We start from the raw sequence: 19,804 nt of genomic DNA on the forward strand, positions 1-19,804 counted from the left end.
ACACTGACACAGCAGCAAACTATAACATCTAGATTTAATAAAGACAGACTAGAATATGTTGAAGTATGTCTTTTCATAAAATACATTTATTAAAAATAATTTCTTTAAAAAAGATACACATATATACAGCATTTTTGCACACAAAACATTTTTATAAAATAAAAATAGATATTAAAGTGCCCATCTATTTACAAAATGTGGGTGGACAAGTGATAAAGCTTGCTGCTGCTTCCAATTCCATCTTCTTTGAGGTACACTTATAAAAAGCTGTGATTCATTAACAGTAGCTTCTACATAAATCCTGCTGGGTGAATGTGGGGAGGGGGTTACAATGAAACTGTATATGGAGGTTTGTTTTTTTTGTTAAGAGAGTTATTTGGATTTCTTTATCTTTATTGTAAAACGCAAATAGATGAATAAGAATCTTATAAAAGGGAACCCATTATCATCAAGAAAATTGACAAGCAGGTACCCCTCTCTACAAAAGACCCCAATGCACAGGAAAACTTTTGTGTACCAGAATGATAGGGAAGAATGACCTAGGCAGAGTTCTCTCCATCCCAAAATAATAGAACTGGGGAAGAGACTTCCTGGGCACTACAGCAGCTAGATGCCCTGTTTCTATGATTCACTGGATACCTCCCCCTCCCCCAAATGGTGTTGGATTTAGGGGTAAATTTTCCCATGAGCAAAAACTGAATTGAGGACATGAAACTGAAACTGCAACTGCTTACAGTATGTGTTTCTGAGTGCATTTTACTGCAATTAATAATTTTTATTAAATACACCAATTATTTTGGGTAATGAATTTCTTTTATATAGAACACAATTTCAGTGACACCTTATGTAACTGGAAATGGAAGAATACTGCCAACTAGTATTTATAATGTAATGCTGATATGAAGAACTGTACACTTACAAATTGTGCACTTACCAAACAGGGCAAAGCCTGCTGTGTCTTTATTTCAGCTTCTTTAAATAATCACACAGAAATATCCGAGTTTAATGGTTTTCAATAGCTAAATATTATCCCCAAACTCCCACTTCCGTCCATTTCATGTGGCCATTTTCAGATTCTTACAGGATGTAATCCTCACCAGGATGGAAGCCTTTCACACCATGCCTTGTTGAAGCATTCTCAAGATAGCATGTGCACAGAACTTTCAGTCCCATAGTTTAATGAGGCCATCCCACCCACATGTGATCACCTTTGATGTTTCATGTGGATGCCACACTGCACCAATGCAGACTTTGTCGTGGGCTTTTAACCTACTGTAGAGTTTTGTTGTCTTCCAGTCCCAGATGTTGAGTTTTCCATCTGCATCTCCTGATATCACATAACTGTTTTAAAAAGAAAATATCTTTAAAGATCAGTTATAAAAATAAACTCAAAATTAAACATGTCTAACACTAAAAGCAGATGCAACCAACTGTAACAGAATATTAGAAACAATGGACAGGATTCCATGATCCATTAGGACCTTTCCTGCATTCTCCCTCAATCCCAGAAGGCCACTACTGCAAAAATACACAGACAAATAACCAACTGGGTCAGAATGTTGAAAAAGATGAAAGGAACATAGACAAATATCACCTGTCTATCCCTTCACTGAAGGAAGAGGAAAAAAGAGATAGATTTTGTCCCCTTCTTCCTCCCCACTGTAGCATCCTAACCCACATGACTACATGTTCATGCCAGTTGTGTGACCTCAGAAATAAATTTTCCTGGGATCAGAAAGAACTTCAGGGGAGACAAAAGAAATCTGTGATCCCTGTGTCCATGAAATGCTATCCCAATAACTTTCTGCTTGATAGTGTCTCTTAGATTTTGTAATACACAGATTTTATATTATTATCATTAAACTTTTATACCACCGTTCCCTTAGGCTCACGGAGGTTTACAGAATAAAAATGTTACAATAAACCCATAGTTAAAACCCATTAAAAACCGATCAATATATTGTATTTATTTATTTATTTATTTAGATTTATATACCGCCCTCCCCGAAGGCTCAGGGCGGTTTACATTAAAACTAGTCAACGATACATGAAACAGTCTTCGTTAAAACATACAGTAATTAATAACAGTGGTTGTAACCATATAACAGAATAATGTAACAGTATAACAATATAATAAAATATATTATGCTAATCCCATATATATATATTATATATATTATGCTAATCCCAACGCCCCCAAAATCTATTCTTGGTGTGCTCTCCTGAGACAAGATATGCGCATTTACCTGCCCAGGTGATGTTGGCAATGGTTTGGAAAACATGGGATAGCTAAGCTCAGCATCAACCTAAGACAAGGAAGTCCCTTAATTCTAACCCATTCCCAAAGTTATTGGTTCTGTTGAAAGGGGGAGGGTTGCGTACAGAAGGCTGCGCTTGTGGAGAATGTATTGTGCTGCTGTCAACACCCTTGTGGAGTACTTCAGGGCACGGTCCTCTCCCCAACTTTAATATCTTTTTGCACCCTCTTGCCCAGCTTGTCCGAGGGTTTGGGCTGGAGTGCCATCGATATGCAGATGACACCCAGTTCTACTTTCTGATGGATGGCCGCTTGGATTCATCCCCAGAGTGATGGGGATAGATCAAGCAGAGTCACCTGAAACTCAACTATTCAAAGAGAGAGGTCCTGTGGCTGGGTAGGAAAGGGCCAAATAAGGAAGCGTGATCACCCACCCTGGATGGGGTGTTTATGCCTGTGCACTCAGATTTGGGCATAATCTTCAACATCTCCCTTACCACGGAGGCGCAGATCACTAAAGTAGTGCAGCTGGGATTTTTCCATCTCCAACAAGCCAAACTACTAGCGTCCTACTTGGCTCCAGAGCATCCAGCCACAGTGATCCATACAATGGTCACCTCTAGATTGGACTTCTGTAACTTGCTCTACGCAGGGCTTCCCTTATCCCAGAAACTACAATTAGTACAGAACACAGCTGCCTGGGTCTTCACTGGAACATTGTAGAAGGCCCACATCATCCCTGTACTCTGACAGTTGCACTGGTTGCTGATAGAATTCTGGATCAGGTTTAAGGTTCTGGTACTTACCTTTAAGGCCATTCACAGTCTGGGCCCAGCATACTAAGGGACTGCCTTGCTGCCTATGGCCCCCAGAGAGCACTTCTTTTGACAAATTCCAACCAGTTGGTAGTCCCTGGCCTCAACAAGGGCCTGGATATTTTCAGTCTTGGCCCCTACTTGGTGGAATGAGCTCCCAGAGGAGATCAGGGCCCTGTTGGAGTGGGCACAGTTCCACAGGGCCTCTAAGATGGAGCTCTTTCACTGAGCTTTTGGTTGGGACCAATGATTCAGTAATCTCTATGCTCCCCACCCCAGACAAAAAACACCCCTTTTACTAATATCCAGCCTGAGAAACTCATCAGCAGGAATGAACCTTTTGGCAGATGATGACATGTCGCCACTTTGTTATTGTTTCTAATTTATTAATTGGTTTTGTTAATGTACTGATAATGTACATACACTACCCTGAGCTTGTCTTAGAAGGCTGTTCTATTAAGTTGTTTATCATCATCATCATTAAAAACATAAATAACCTGACCAGTATATATACTGGATAGTTTACAGGGAGATTTTTTTTACCCCAAGATAGAGTACAATGCTTGATTAAAAAACCACAATAGGAATGGTGAACTGTACACAGTCAGCTTAAGAACTAAAGAAAACATACCTCATGTCAGGTGAAAAATCAACTTGACAAGCATAACCTGCCACCATATGACCCTTGAAAATTTTCTTTTTATTTAGTCTGAATCTGTTCTGAGCGCCAAAAATCAAAATCTGATTGTCCATAGATTGACAAGCCAGCCATTTTCCTGTTAGAGTAAAGGGATCAATACAGAAGTCAGCTTCCTTGAAATAAATTCTTGCACTTAGATTTTTAGAACTCTGACTCATTAATTATTAGAATCACAACAGATATCCACCATGTGCTGAATATTTAAATACATATCCCATAACAAATGTCAAATGTTGCAGAATGTATGACTTCTGTTGACCCCTTACCTACTAGGTTCTCTTGCACTGTTGGTTCAATTGTTAAAGTTGAAACCAATTCTAACTATAAAATAAGCTAAATCTGCAGAGGTAACACTGAAAATGCATGTGTCGAATAACTAACCACCCAGAAGGAATGGAAGGTTAACAAAAGGATGGAGGAGGGTGTGTGTGAAGAGAATGATGGATTCAAGATGGAGAACACAAATAGAAGATGAAGGGAGCTAGCACAAAGAAAGATGCTGTGACGGGACTGAGTTTCAAAGCTAGCACTTGTGGAGACTGACAAGGAAGGTGAATAAAGGTAGATTTGATTGGATATTATAACTACAGCTCCCTGCCTCCTGTATTAAAAAACTTATCGTACCCACTGTGCATTTGCACCCCTTTAAAAACTTCTAGCATCCAAACTGGCCATTAATAATTTATCTTTGAAGACTAATGTTTTAAATAAGGACAAAACAACACTGGTGGTAGATCATGAAAACTTAAGAAAAGCATGAACATTAAAAAGTTCTGACAGACAACCAAAATGTGTGCTTGACCTTGGAGGAGAAGCAGGATCTTTTCCTGTGAGATCATGTTAACTTTGGAGTTTATTGGTCTACCTCAGTGAGAATTCCCTCACTCTTCCCTGAGCTCTGGACATGGGCAGGGGCCAGTAGGTTTACCAAATTTCCTTTCCAATAGCAGGGGTACTTGTGGGTCTTTATCCATTGCACATATTATAGCAGGAAAGGGACTACAGGTCTTTGGCAGTATGCCAAAGTGTAACCTATTCAGCTGTTCTGCCATATTTACAATCTGAATATGGAATGTCCAAATGTAAAATATAAAGCATTAAGGACATGAACAGTATTTCAGAGAATGAATGGCCTAGCAAGATATTTTAGCTTACCATTTGGAGACAAAGTCACTGCTGGCATTGAGTGCATACTTGGTTCTGCTATGTACTTGAAATCGACTGGAATGTCCCTGTAAAAGAAGAGATGTATATGAATGACAAAAACATTACTGAGCTGTGTAATTATCCCACTGTTGAAACCAAGGATTAATGGTGCGGAGAAGCACGTCTAGATGGCAGACCTAGTGCACTGGAGCACATGAGGCCAGTATCTGAGTGTTTAACTTGGTCATAGTTAATAAGCTCTTTCCTACATGCCGAGGGTAATGCTGATTGCTACTCTGGGTTCAGGAAGGAATGTTCCTTTAGGCCAGACTGGCTCAGTCTTAAATGTCCTTGGTTATAAGGGGGAAAATCAGGGAGATTCTGGAAGTTTTTGTTTGCTTTCCTCTGAGCATAGAGCAAGAGTCACTTGGGTAGGGGTGGTAGTTGTGAATTTCCAGCGGGTCCCTTTCTACTCTGTATTTTTATGTTTCTTTTCATCCCTCTCCCTGCCATGCTCCAATTAAAGGATATATTTTGAACAACAATATCAGCAATCCTGAACATAGTTACATGGCACTGTCAGGTCACTTACTAGTTTTTAACCAGCTCTCAACTGCTTCAGGTAGAACAGCATGTAATAATCAATTTCAGGACAATGCAAAATAAAGCTGTAAAATCATTACTATATTTTTATCCTGCTTATAAGTCACAGCTGGCTCCGAGGGAGAAGGGAGGCAGAGTTCAGTGAACTGAATCCAAGGATGACAGGCGTGCTCTGGCTTTTTCCTGCCTTCCTTTTAATGTTTCTTTCATGACCACAGAAGAAGAGCTCTCAGCAGCAGTGAGATACAGGTGCTGTAGAAGAGGCTTCCTTCACATGTATACTCATGCATATGTAGCCAGAAGAAATTTAAAGTCATCTACTAAAATGTTTCCTTCTTTCACAGCTGTATTGTGTTAATGACACAACAATTGTAATAGATTAACAGTGTAACCCTGTGCAGCTGCTCTAGGCCAAACTCACTGGAATCAATGGGCTGGAGTAACTGCATCAAATGCCTCAATTGTGTTCATCTTCTGCATTAAGTAGAACCTCACAAAGTTCTTTGCTGGCTGCTCCAACTAGTCTTCTCACAACCCTTAATTAGCAAAGGATCTGCTTCATCCACTTAGCCTACCATATCTGAAAATCTCAAAATCATCACAGAAATAGGCTCTCTAGCTCCATAAACAACATCCAGGAGCTCCCGAGAACGAGCCACATGTCAGACTTGGGAAAAATTCTTCCAATGTATCTGTAACAACATCTGTTCAACACTGTAACATCATTCTCTCATTCCTCCACATAGATCTTATTTTGTGTCATACATTTTGATACTGAGAAATGGTTCTCAATATATTATGTCCTGACATTTTCAGAAAAAGGTGAAATTTAATGCAATTTAGTTGCAGCTTCTTGAAGATCAATACAGGTATCACACAGGGTTTATTCAATACAGCTCGGATTTAGGCTCTATTCACTTGTTACTTTCTGTGGCAAAAAAAATCTCAATTTAGACTGGGGCGTACAAAGCTCCCTGTCTCCCTACAACAAGGAATAAGTGAACTGTGATTCAGCTCACTTATTTGATCAGCAAAATATATTCAAAATCTAAGCAATACAGCCAGATTTGCTTATGACCTTGAACCACTGTAGGGCCCAAGTCTCAAACTGGGTTCAGTTTTTTCTCCAGAGTATGATCTTAGCATGTGATATAATGGGCCATTCTGTATAAAAATATTAAGATGATGTTTCATATTCACTGTATGATATACTTTCAGTCTTGTGGTTTAACAGTTTGGATTTCTAGACATTGCTCCTCCATAATAGTCACCTTATGCTCATGAGCTCTTTCATTTCCCTCTCCTTTCCTGTTTATAAAAGGTAACACCCAAATTGGGGGATCCATAAATCTTCCCTGCTTGGCATATTGGGTTAAAAAAAAGTAAGGGAAATTTTGGGTTCAAAAAATTAGTTCTTAAGGTTCAGACATCATCTTCTTTATAAGTGACAACTAACAGGTCACAGTTCAAAGATTACTAAAAACACTGATAGGGTGGCTTCACCTAAAACTATCGAACAATTCTGTTACTTAATATAAGTATTTTATCTCTAATCTATTGGGCCCAAAGAATTCTTCCTACAGGCTCAGCTGAGGTCTTTTCTGGCAGTTTGGTTGGACAAGGCAGCAGGGAGAGTGCCCCACCCTTGGAAGTTTTGAGGGCTGTCTTTTGCAGTCCCTTTAAACTCCCCCAGCTAAGGGTGGGAGCCTCTACTTGTTGTTCAAGATTTGCTGGTACTTCCTGAATATATTTGGGATTTTGTGTGTGTGTGTGTGTGTGTGTGTGGGATACTTTTTCTGTTCTCCCCAAAAATCCCGTATACTTTTGGAATGCCAAAATATACCCTAAAAATAGCAATAAGGTGTTTTTCTGGTATATTTCTGGTTCAGGTAGACACGACTACACACCCCTAGTCATTTTGCTCAGCTAATACTTTACAGACTCGCGATGATTGTGATTGCCAGCACAGAATATAGGCATGATGTTCTTACCAGCTTTATGGATGGCATTGAAAACTTAACAATGCAGAAAGCATTCATTATGCAGCTACATTAACCACTATAATATTTACATATATCAAATTAACAGCAAATTGGATGGAATGTAAATGCTCTCATGAAGGTTAACTGAGCCTTAATTTTGTCCATATAACCATGCACCCATATAAATCCAAAGTAATCAAACTATCTCCAGTTCTTTTGGCTTGTTTCAAGACTTGAAACTTTTAAAAATGTCATGAATCTGCAGCGTTTACAGTCCCATTGCTTATTATAGCACACCAAACAAATTCAACTGATTTTCATTCTATACTTCATACCCAGCCTTCACAGAGTATATTTTAATCCTCCAGTCCTTAGCAAATGCAGGCATGACTTTTCTTTATATGCTAGGACGCTTGAGGGAACTGCCCCATACTAAACCTGTATCAGTAGCATAATCAACTGTTTCCAGTTACAAAACAATCTTGCTGTTCAGATATATAGCACTCTTTCTTGGAACATCGTTCTAGTGAAGTCACAATGCCTAGTTATTATTATAAACTACATGTCGGTTTATTCCTCATCCGACAGCAAGAGCTCATTAAACAGAAGTCATTAACTGGGATTGATGGACCAGCAGGTGGTGCTCTTTCCTCAGTGTCAACAGTCCACTACGACACAAACAAGACAGCCACTTATTGCAATGGTTCAATCCACCCCCCTCCCCCCCAAAAAGAGATTTGACCACCAGAAATGCATCTATATTCCTATCTCAGTCCTGGAAATGAAAGCATGTGGGGATTTTTGCACCTTGGCACTCATTGTTTGGACATAGTCTGACACAGGAACACGGCCTCCTTACTTTTTGCCACATTTTGACCCTAGTATTCTTGCAAGATTTCATCTTAGGGCTGATGCAGATGTAATAGCTATGGAAGTTAGCAGAGGCATTACATACTCCCTTTCTCTTTCTTCTGTGGCTGAGCATGACACATCTGATGACTGTCAACTTTGGTTATAAGCGTACTCCAACTGAAACTACCTACAGGTAACTTCAAATACAACTCCAACTAGGGTATAAGGGTGAATATGTACCGGTATATGTTTGAATGTGAACAAGGGAGAGGAAGATAGACTGTAATCTAGTGACTCTGAAACGGAATGCTCAGTTGCTACATCAGCACTAGCTTCAAAGATACTGAAGTCAAGCAACCATAGTCTGCACACTAGTTTGACAAACTCACAAGGCAGCAGCTTAAATCAAATAGATACCTATATGGCACCATGAACATAGCAAGGGGGAAAATGAGTATAAGGCCAATTGCATTCCCCTATCCCTAAGTTAAACCAGGCAGTTTTATCCTTCCTCCCATCCAACTAGTATCAGGCACAGAGTTCCACTTACCATTCCCAGACTCTTAAACTCTTGTCATCAGATGTACTGACAAATCGTCTGTTTTCATCCACAAACACAATGGTGTTGACAGCGCCCAAATGCCTATCATATTCCTGTACTATTTCTCCACTTCGAATATCCCACTGTAAGATAAGTAGAACACAGTTCCATGTATTCCCCACGCAATAAGACACAACAGACATGCATTGCTTTGTACATTTTCTGGAACAGGAGAACAAGTGTTTGAGTGCAGATTTCTAGTATTAGAGTAAACATATTATTTTAAGTATGGTGAAGGCATTCTAGCAAATGACAAGCTAATTTACTTTTCATTTTTAAAAAAATATGTAAAGATCACTAAATATCTGGCTTACCTGAACAATTTTCTTATCTGACATTCCCGCAACAAAAAGGTTTTGTTTATCTTCATCGGGATTGAATTTGACACAATAAGGAACCTTTCTGTTGGTGAACCTTGAAATACACTGTCCTAAAGGAAAAGACAAATCCATGGACTGGGATGCCACTCAACACATCCACACACTTTTATAGCCCTTAGATTAGAAATTGGTCTTACATAATTGATCAAAATAATTTTCCTTAAAGTCTAATTACTGATCTTTATACTCCAACAGCTTAACCTACTGAATGAGAAACATCACTTTTAGTCCCACCCCTCCACATTTTAATTAATGGGGTTAAGTAAAACTGGTTTAGTGATTAATGACCATATATAGAATTGTGCTCTCCCCACTATTTGACTTGGCTCCAATGATTCCCACATCAACATTAATGTAGGTATTGCTATGTGTTTATGCTGGCTAGATACCATTTGCATTCCTGTCAAGATGCAAAAATATCCCATCTAATTGTAGATTTTGTCCTTACTCTGTTAACCCAAGTGAGCACTAGTTCATACGTCTTTCTCCAGAAGATGCTACGTATAGGTATGCTTGGATGTCCTGGAACCTGTGTTGGTTGATTTTAAAAAGATTCCAATTTTTATTGGCAGAGGTTGACCAAAGCACTACTGTATCTTTGGCAAAGTTTCTGTCCTTTGTAATGACAATGCAAGTCCAGTGAATAATTCCCTCAGATTCTAGCCTTTAAACTTTTAGATCTATTAGGACAAATGATGTATGATGAGCTTCTATGTAGCGAATTTTATATTAACTTTTAAAATTTATTTTACTGTTTCTGAATAGCCCGTGGTGATTCAACACATCTGGCTTTACCGAGCTATCTAAGGTTACTTTCTATTATGGCAATTGCCCTAAGGGTTTACCGACTCACATGACAAGATAAACCTCAGAAATAAAATACTCAATAAAAACAGCACTTTTCACTATTTTGTGACATTTGGGGGGCGTCCGTGTCACATCCAACACCAACAAGTGCAGTGAGTTTAACCAAACCTTAATGAACTGCCAGCAGATGACTGGAACCAACTGGACAGCTCAGATTTTGCCACTCCCAGTCAGACAGGAGGGGGGGGCTTTTGTACTCCCTGCTACCGATGCTTTGCAGCTCAAACACTGACTGAACATGCTAGGATTCCTACATGTGGATTTAACAGCCAACCAGGCTTTACAAGCCAGGATGTGGTCCTCCTACTGACCAGAGTGTGGGATGGCCAACATTCAGTCATTGATTAAACTCTAGTTGGTTGTGATAACAATGCAGAGAAAATAGATAAAAGTATGGCAGTTGTGGACAATTGTGTGAGTGTGTAGGAAACGACACTGCTCATAACAGTACTGCTAAACAAGGAGGCTGGGACTAAAAAATATTCCCCAATGTTGACAGAACTGCCTATCTGTACTACAACAGTACCTTACAACTGTGGAGGAGTGTGTGTTTTAACATGCTGTAGGAGAGTAACAGGATTTTGTATTTGCCAGATCTATTCTGCATTCACTGAAATGGTTAAAAACATTCAGCTACATTTCTGATGGTCACCTATTTTTTCCAGGACAATTTCAAAGCCATCTTTGCTCAATCACTTTGGGTGCAAGGCCACTTCTGTTAGCAAAGGGGGAACAATTTTCACTAGTTACCCCATTTGTGCTTCAAACATCACTACCCCCAATGCTATTCCAAAGGTTTCCTGAACTCCAAACAGAGCACTCGGTGAGTGGGCTGCATAGAGAAGTCTAAGCATGAAAGGTCTGTTTGGTTGTGGTAACTCTCAAGAGGGGAAAAGTGATTGTAAGGGTGTTGCAGGAGGAGCAGAAAGCTACATTAAATTGCTTGAAGAGTGAATGGTCACTCCTAAATGGCTTTCTGCCCACCATGATCTAAAAGGTATGAGATTTTGCACTTCCAGAGATACATTTTTTTACTGTTTGCAAAATGAATATACATTTACCTGTTTCAGTATCCCAGAGTTTAAGATACCGATCATAGGCAGCACTGAGAAACTGGCTCCCGGCATTGTTGAAGCATATATCTCGAACAGCTTTACTGTGCCCTATAGAATGAAACCAGAAGCATAAGTAGAAATGCAGGGGGCAAACTGTATTTGGCCTGTAACATGAAGGCCAAGGTACATTCTGGAGAGGGGAAGTAAGGAAGAAAGACTATGAATTATTAGTTCAATGCTGAGAATACAGTTTCCAGTTCAGCACTGGTAGAATCTCGTGCATCACCTTCATGCACAAGAAGCTCTTGATTCAGCAGAGGATGTACTTATGTAGGCTAAAAAATTTCTCAATAACAGAAGCTCTAAAAATATGACCGAGAAGAAATGCTACAGAAGCTCTATTTTGAGCAGCAATTTTTCCTCTGTGCAGGTTCTTTGTGTCCTAGAAATCTGAGGTGAAAGGCCACTTCCACAACTGCTTAATGTGCATTTATTTCGTCTACAATTGAAGAAGGGTTTCCACTTCACAAGGAGGCACTGCTGCTGGGGGGGGGGGGCAAGATAACAAAGTAGTCCACACATTTAAAAATATCTCATTAAATGTCCTTGGTTATAAGGGGGAAAATCTGACTTCTCTTTTTATTTCTCAGAGTTTTTGTGAAGACATTTTTCCATAAAAGAAACTCAAGAACATGAGATCTAATGTTTGAAGGGTTTCTAGAATGTTCACTGGAGACACAAATTTAAGTTTGGTTCCATCATTTGAAACATCTGAAGCAAAGAAAATCTCCCTCTCCCTTAGGTTGTTAGAATGATAAAAAAGATCTTACCGATGAATGTTCGTAAGCATCTTCGTTCACCATATACTTCCCAGAGCTGAGAAAAAACACAAATGACTAGCATCAAGGCTTTATTTAAAAACATTATTGTGTGAACAATTCCTGGTTGCAATGGGCTTTCTTGCTAGTAATTATATATTTTTCACAACTAGGTGCTGTTCTCTGAAATTTAAAAAGGGAAAGAAACCAAATTATTATAATCAATTTCCACTGTAATAATTTGTGTTGTTTTCTTTTTAAAATTTCATAGAACAACAGCTGGTTGTAAAAATATACGTCAGACTCTCTGTTCTGTACATGTGACCACTGAGGAAAGCTATGGAGGCCGAAACGTGTCCAGTGGACGGGACATATGCACCCAACAGGAATGCTTGTAAACTGTACAGTCTGACAATGATAAATGCTGACGGGAAGAAAGTTGACTCATTTGAAATGTTGTGTTGGGGAAGAGTTTTATGGACACTGTCGTGAACTGCCAAAAAAGAATAATAAATGATTTCTAGAACAAATCACTCCTGAACTCTCTGTAGAAGATAAAATGACTGAACTAAGGCTATTGTACTTTGGCCACATTATGGAAAGACAGAACCCCTGAAAAAGACAGTAATTCTAGGAAAAGCTGAAGGTGGCAGGATAGGAGGAAGACTAACATGAGATGGATTTACTCAATAAAAAAAAAAGCGAAGGCCCTCAGTTTGTGAGGCCTATGGCTGTTAATGACAGGACATTTGAGAGTTCATTAATTCATAGGGTTTTTCTAAATTGGAAATGACTTGTGAAAAACCCTACATATAATTCCAGCACAACACAAAGCCATCAACTGCATTTGCCTCAAAATAAGGAAGTTACAGGAGAAGCATGCCCCAAAATTACTGTGACACCTGTAAACGATGACTTATTATTTCAGAGGAGTTTACCTTAATTTTGCAGTCCATTGAACAAGACAGCAACAGGTGGCCAGAAAGAGGAAACAGCCTGACAGCACTGACACCCTGTAAAATTTTAAAAAGTGAACTGAATGGAGAGACTATGTAGAGACATTTTCCAACCGGGTTATATAAACTTCTATAAAGAATTCGATCATTAGTAGGTGGCTATCAATTCTGCTAAAGATTAATCCTGGGGGCACAACCACAACTGCTATAAAGCTTAATTCACATGTGGCAACTGCTGATATTACTGTAATTATACTGCAATTACAAAGGGGAATACAACAAACCGTGTTGCAGCTACCTAGGGAGAACACTCTGTGAGTTAAGAATAATTACATGGTCATGCTTTTATTTGGCTGAACTCTCTTTGCTGCTAGAGTTTTGACATTACATTTGCTTTTATTCTGTTTTTTCTTTCTTTAAAAACAAACCCATAAGAACAGGCAGTAGCTGCAGAATAACCTGTCCCAGAAACAGCTTGGGATACCCACCAAGCAGGTATTCCAAATCTAACTGACCAAAAATAACCCCTAGAACTCTGTGACTTAGTCTGTGGCTTTGGGTTAGTTCTATTCTCCTAACAGACTGCAGGCAAGAATATCATATGACAACACAGTTCACAATGGCTACAGAATGACTACTATTATACTGTGGAATATTGATTCCTAGAAAAATCTTTGTATCATCACAGTGGCTTGGCATTAACTACAGAATTATTCAGAGTCCCCTGAGAAAGTCTCAAAGACATATTTTCAACTTAAAACATTGCAATGATCTATTTAGGATTCTATACACTGTATAGTGAGTGCTTCCAAAGCAAAAGACGTTACTCTGTGAAATAATGATGAGACAGATACGTGTCAACATAGCTAATTCAATCCTCTGACAGGAACTCTTGACAGTGAATTATAGGCCGACATAAAATAGCTGGTGATTCTAGTGGTGGTGCTCTGGGCTGAAATGCTGACCAGATGAGGGGCAAACAACTCAAACCACAGCAAAGGACTTCTTGTGCTTATTTAAGTCATGAAATGCGGAAAAAAATGATGGCCTACATAGGCTGCGAAACTAAATATTCAAGGTTCTGAATATAGCAAAAGGTTTTCACACATTATTAGCAGACTCACACAAATGGGTGCTTAATGGCATCAGTACAGCTATCACTGTGTAGTTAACCTGAAGACTGTTACATTTTAAAACGGAGGCATAATGAAGATTAACTGGACACATTTTATGATAGCATGAAAAACCTAAATGAATATCACAAACTTTTGTGCTTGGATTGCCCATGCAGATCAGACCATCTTACAACAAGAAATATTAGTGAAGATATAGGCCAGAAATAGAAGCTAAAGTTTGTTCAAAGCATCTGTTCTCATTTAGAAAACTTACATCAGATGGGGAATGTAGTGGAAAAGAAAGCATATACATTTTTCAGTTCTCTTGAAATGATGGTTCAGGCTCCCCCTATCCTCCGGTAGGCCGAGTTCTGATGTGATTTTAAAACTGAACTGCCCTGAGCCTTAGGAGAGGGCAGTATATAAATGTAATTAATAAATGAAAGTATTTCCCCCAATTAATGTTGAATTGGTTTGTCCTTGAATTGCACACCTGACTGTGTGGACACTTGAAGATAAGAAGTCCTCTCCAGCTTCTGCCAATTAACAGTGGCTTTATTGGCAAGGGGGCCTGACCCTTTTGCTACTGCAGGTCAAATGATGTCAGACTGCTAACACCTTAGCATTGATTTCTGATTGGCTATTCAGAATGGCCCATTATGCACGGCCGCTGAAACGGCAATTTCGGGTCACATGGAAAACGCGGAGGGGGAAGACGCGAAGCACACCGGTTAAGCACGGGACGGTAGAGACGGCGGCAAAACCCAGAGTAACTGATTATGCACGCGGCGATCCTGCCGCCGCTTCTGGTTGCGCCCCGGTCACCCGGAAGCTGTGCTTTCTTCCGCATTTCGCTAACGCGGCTTTTTCGGCGGCATGCACCGAAGCTGCGGCTGGTTGCAGCCGGCACCGTGCATTATCGGTGATTTTAGTCTCCACCATTCCACCCCGAATGTGCATTATTCCCCCCGTGCATAATGGGTCAATAACAGGCCATCTTGTTACCAAGGGTTTAATTGTTCTAGCCTTAAATTAATATATGATTTTGATTTTACTTAGTTAGTGAATTCCACGTCGGACTTTGTCCATATGTATCCATGTTTTGTTATACCTACTGTCTTACCTCTGGGGCTCTGACCACCCTATGCTGTTGTTATGTCTGGCCTACTTGGAAACCACCTTATGGGTCAGAACTCGTGTTTCTGAATTTTGCTTGTGCCATATGGACTTTAACTATTGATGGCAAAATGAGACTCAGGGGAGGGCAGCATATAAATGTAATAATAAGATAATAAAAACTTTCTTGCTTTTGAGTATGGACTAGCCAAATCCTCATCTTCCTTGATAAAACAGTTCTTTTTCTCTGCGAAAGGTAACCAATTTATTCCTGCAGCAATTAAAATTTTTAATGCCAAAGTGATGTCCCAGCTCCTGTTTGGATGCCCCTTATGGGTTCCTGCCTTTAATAAATCTATTGAGGGTGTTCAATCTGCTTTCTATAGGCAAATTGCAGGAGTTCCCAATTGTGTCTCCTACCATGCCATTTGCGCAGAATTTGGCCAAATTAGGGTAGAGACAAGGGCCTGGATAGCTACTTTTAAATTTTGGGTCAGACTATATTTTAGAGTAGAAACTGGCAGCCTTTTAACTTGTCTGAAAAGTGACCCTCTTAAATTTCAATGGTTCCAGGCTATTGAACAAAAATTAGTCTCCATTGGCATCGATCTGAACTCCCTACTACCTCTGGAAGAAAAATGTATCTTCTGGATTATTAAACAGAGAATATTAGACCATGAGCAGCAGGAACTCATACCTACCCAGCCTCGAGTCTGCTCACCAGCATTCTTTGGCATCATTATGCAGAGAAATATTATGTCTGCATATTTGCATCTTCTTGATGTCCCACACCCCTGAGAAGAGCTTTTCTCCTAGCATGAATGAATGCTTTCCCCTCAAAGGTCTTAGAGGGAAGATTCCACCATATCCCCATACCATGCGAGACTCTGTCCGTGTGGTTCTGGCTGCCCTGACTCTGTCTCACACATTTTGTTAGATTGCCCCTTATATAAGCAGTGTCGGGATAACAGCTTTGTTGCTTTGCTGGGAAACAAGCCTTCTGTAAGTAAATCTATGACCTTGCAATTTCTGCTCTCTGACAAAGACCCAGAGGTAACCATTTTAGTTGCCAGAGTTTTAACTAAGATGCTTTTATAATATGCTGCCTACCTTGTATTTTATCTTTTATAGTTTATTTAATCGTTTTAAGTTCTGTTTGGTTATGTAACCCCATGGCCTATTTTATTCTTTTGTTGAAATTTTAAACCCTATTTTTATATCTTATACATATTTTATGCCAATAAACGGTTACTGATTGACTGATTGAGTATGGAGTATTGAAGTTATATTAAGCACATTTGTTATTTTTCTCATTACTAGTTGCATTGTAAACCTTTTGTCTGATTCTTAAAAGTGTTACAGGACCTTGGTCCACTCAGGGCCTTACAGCTACCTGTGTAATTGTTTTGAGGTCTCTCTTTTTTGGACTGGGTGAAGACACCTTGCCTTTGTTCTCAGACAGATCTGAGAGACATCCTTGGACTCTTAGGACTTGGCGGAGATCACAAGTGGTGGCAGCAACCATATAGAGAGTGCAGGTTTAGCCTGGCTCTCTGCTTTGTACTTTGGAATCCTTGACAGTAATCTCTCAGGGAGACTGGGGGATTAGCCTTCCTGACCTGGATATACTACAGGGAGGCTTTAGAAATGGTCATATTGTAAAATGTCATGCAACACAGTAACTAATATCATCAAAAATCTCAAAATTAAATTAAATGACCCATCAGCCCAAATGTGATGCCATACTCAGGTCTGCTGAGTGGGCCACTTACAAGATGCCCAGGAGCATGGATACCTTGGTAGACCATTTCTGAGAGATACTAAATATAAAATAATGTCTCACCAAGTGGCTGAAGTAATTCAAGCTAGTAGATGCAATGGTGTAATTTGTGCCAAGGACACATGTTGAAACCATGGAAAAACTGTGAGAGGCTGGATCCATTATTATAATGAAAAAAACATTCAACATACACAAAACAGGGAGAACTTAGTTTGAACCATCTTTTACCTTTGTATGCCCAGACCACACATGGATCTGCTTCTTGGGAAGGTAACATTTCTCAGGGGGAACAGGTGAACGCAGGTTAACTCCAACATCCTGAGGGACGTGAAGGTAGGATCTCCCTTGGTAATCATACATCTCTTTGACTAAGAAAGAAGTCAGGCAAAACATGTCAAATTCTATAATATTCTCGCCAAAATACTGCCAAGTTTAAATATTAGACCATCTACTTTCAAAACTAGCTTTTCTCAACTTTCTTACCATTGAGAAACCCCTGAAACATTCTTCAGGCTTCAAGAAACCCTAGAAGTGGTGCAATCATGCCGAATATGGTTGGGAGCAGAGACAACTGTCAGCTAAAGATGCGAAGACAAAGTATTTTTCAAACTGGCAATGGCAAAACCTTTTATTTTAAGACATATATCTTGTACTGGAGGATCATTGTCCATGGGGTCGCGTTGGGTCGGACACGACTTCGCACATAACAACAACAACAAATCTTGTATATCCGAACTCTCTTTTATATTTAGTAGCTCACAGAAATGGGTCTACTAATATCAATGGTCTAACAAGGTATCTGCCCTCTAGGGAATCTATAAGTGGGCCACTTGCAAGATGCCCAGGAGCATGGATACCTTGTTGGACCATGGATATTAGTAGACCCATTTCTGAGAGATACTAAACAGAAAAGAATTTGGAGATATATCTTAAAATAAAAGGTTTTGCCATTGCCAGCTTGAAAAGTACTTCTTTCTATCTATGAATATGTTTGGGAAGCATAGATGTGTACATACCCCACCAGGGACAGTCCCCTTCCCACCCCCTCCAGGCCCATCACTGTCCATTTGGGGAGAGGGTAGGTGGGGCAACATGACCATATAAGGTCATATCACCCAATAGATGTTTAACAAATTCAAAAATTAATTAACTCCCAACCATTCAGGAACCCTTCCAGGGTTGTCAAAAATCCCAGGGTTTCACAAAACCCTGATTGACGAAGCCTGTTCTAAACCCATCTAATTACCAGAATATTAAACTCTGACTGGCTTCCTTGACCCCTTCTCAAAACGCTAACTTAACTCTCCATAGGACAAATGTCTGTGCTCATGCATAAGATATCCTCCTCTGTAGGAAGAAACCTGCCACTAAGTTAAGATTCTGATAAAAAACAAAAAGCCTGCATAGTACTAAGACTCTCTGCAATGGGAGTATGGATGTATCTCTGAGGGTGGAAAGTTTTGTCATCAGACAATATTAACAACACAACAGTATATAAATTACATGAATTACATGAATAAATATATAAAATAAAAACTACATAATAAAGTTTTATTTGTAATTATTTGTAATTGTAACAATATAGAAGGAGAGAGGTCTCTGGCAAAAATATTAAATAGTCTCATTAGTATGTATCTCAGGACACTGGTAGACTGAAATGGTAAAGTGAAAAGAGAGAGAAAAACATGAAGTGGGGTGGGGGGAAATCTAAGGATGCCTGGGCCAGGAAAGAAGCTCTTCTTCCTGATGACTAATTGCATCAAAATCATAAGATGGCTACAATTCCAAGCTTTTATAAGAAACAATTGATTTTGTTACAAATCTTTACTGCTGGCAATCAGATAAGAAGATGATCTAAATGTGTATGGAAGTAAAATCTGAGATGTTTAGTTTTATGTGGTAGAAATGACTACCCAAAGGAGACTGCCAAATTAAAATACTAGGAACTGACATTTGCAATGAATACACAAGCAAATGACATTTCCACACTGTTCCCAATAGTACAATCTGCCTACCATCCAAATTTAGCTGCATCTTGAAATTCTTTCCTGTGTCACCAGAAACAACAAAACCAGGCTGTTTTGAAGTCTTCCTTTTTGCCATCTTTCTACACGGTATGCTGTAAGAATTACTGGCACAGTACACAGGCCAAAATACACAATATTTCCCCTAAATGATCAAATATTTGAAAATAGATCAAGAAAATGCAACCGGACTGCTGAAGACGGCACTTACCATGCAAAATAGTCTTTTCTTCTCCAGGTTTATCATCTTCATGTTTGCCTTTCTTCTGCCTCTTTGCTGTGATTTCATCTAATTCCCTCTGTTCTTCCTAAGTAGCCCAAATATTAAGCTTTACTATTCTTATTCTACAGAGAAATCTAAAATAGCATGCTTCGTTGAACTAGCTTTTTAAAATAATATGTTACCTTTCAAAAAGGTTCCTTGAACAATTAAACACAAGATATCTAGCAATCTATTTGTCACTTTTTCACAAAATAAGTTCCGCAAATCACATAGAGCAGGGGTAGTCAACCTGTGGTCCTCCAGATGTTCATGGACTACAATTCCCATGAGCCCCTGCCAGCAAGTCTACACACTTGCATTCAGTAAGAGGGCTGACAGATCTGACGGTTCATAATGGGGTGTGTGTCAAATTCCAAAGTAGATAATCAGTGGCATCAATGGCCACAATGAACGTGCATCCGGTAAACATTAATCATTCACTACACAGGCATCTTGGTGAGGGAACCTGAGGGCT

General features: G+C 39.4%; 1 protein-coding gene across 1 annotated transcript in view; it reads right to left on the reverse strand.

The window, feature by feature from the left end:
- Positions 1-58: 58 nt before the first annotated feature.
- Positions 59-19,804, reverse strand: part of CDC40 (cell division cycle 40) — a 48,851-nt gene continuing 29,105 nt past the window's right edge. Inside the window, exons 6-15 of the mRNA XM_077302140.1 lie at positions 19,279-19,375; positions 17,272-17,411; positions 13,015-13,089; positions 12,089-12,134; positions 11,265-11,366; positions 9,271-9,386; positions 8,906-9,039; positions 4,928-5,004; positions 3,704-3,848; positions 59-1,341 (exon numbers count right to left, since the gene is read on the reverse strand). Coding sequence (XP_077158255.1) covers positions 1,164-1,341; positions 3,704-3,848; positions 4,928-5,004; positions 8,906-9,039; positions 9,271-9,386; positions 11,265-11,366; positions 12,089-12,134; positions 13,015-13,089; positions 17,272-17,411; positions 19,279-19,375 — 1,110 coding nt within the window. The 3' untranslated portion in view covers positions 59-1,163. The remainder of the gene's footprint in view (positions 1,342-3,703; positions 3,849-4,927; positions 5,005-8,905; positions 9,040-9,270; positions 9,387-11,264; positions 11,367-12,088; positions 12,135-13,014; positions 13,090-17,271; positions 17,412-19,278; positions 19,376-19,804) is intronic.

This window comes from Paroedura picta, chromosome 1 (genome assembly GCF_049243985.1).
Source record: "Paroedura picta isolate Pp20150507F chromosome 1, Ppicta_v3.0, whole genome shotgun sequence".
Lineage (NCBI taxonomy): Eukaryota > Metazoa > Chordata > Lepidosauria > Squamata > Gekkonidae > Paroedura > Paroedura picta.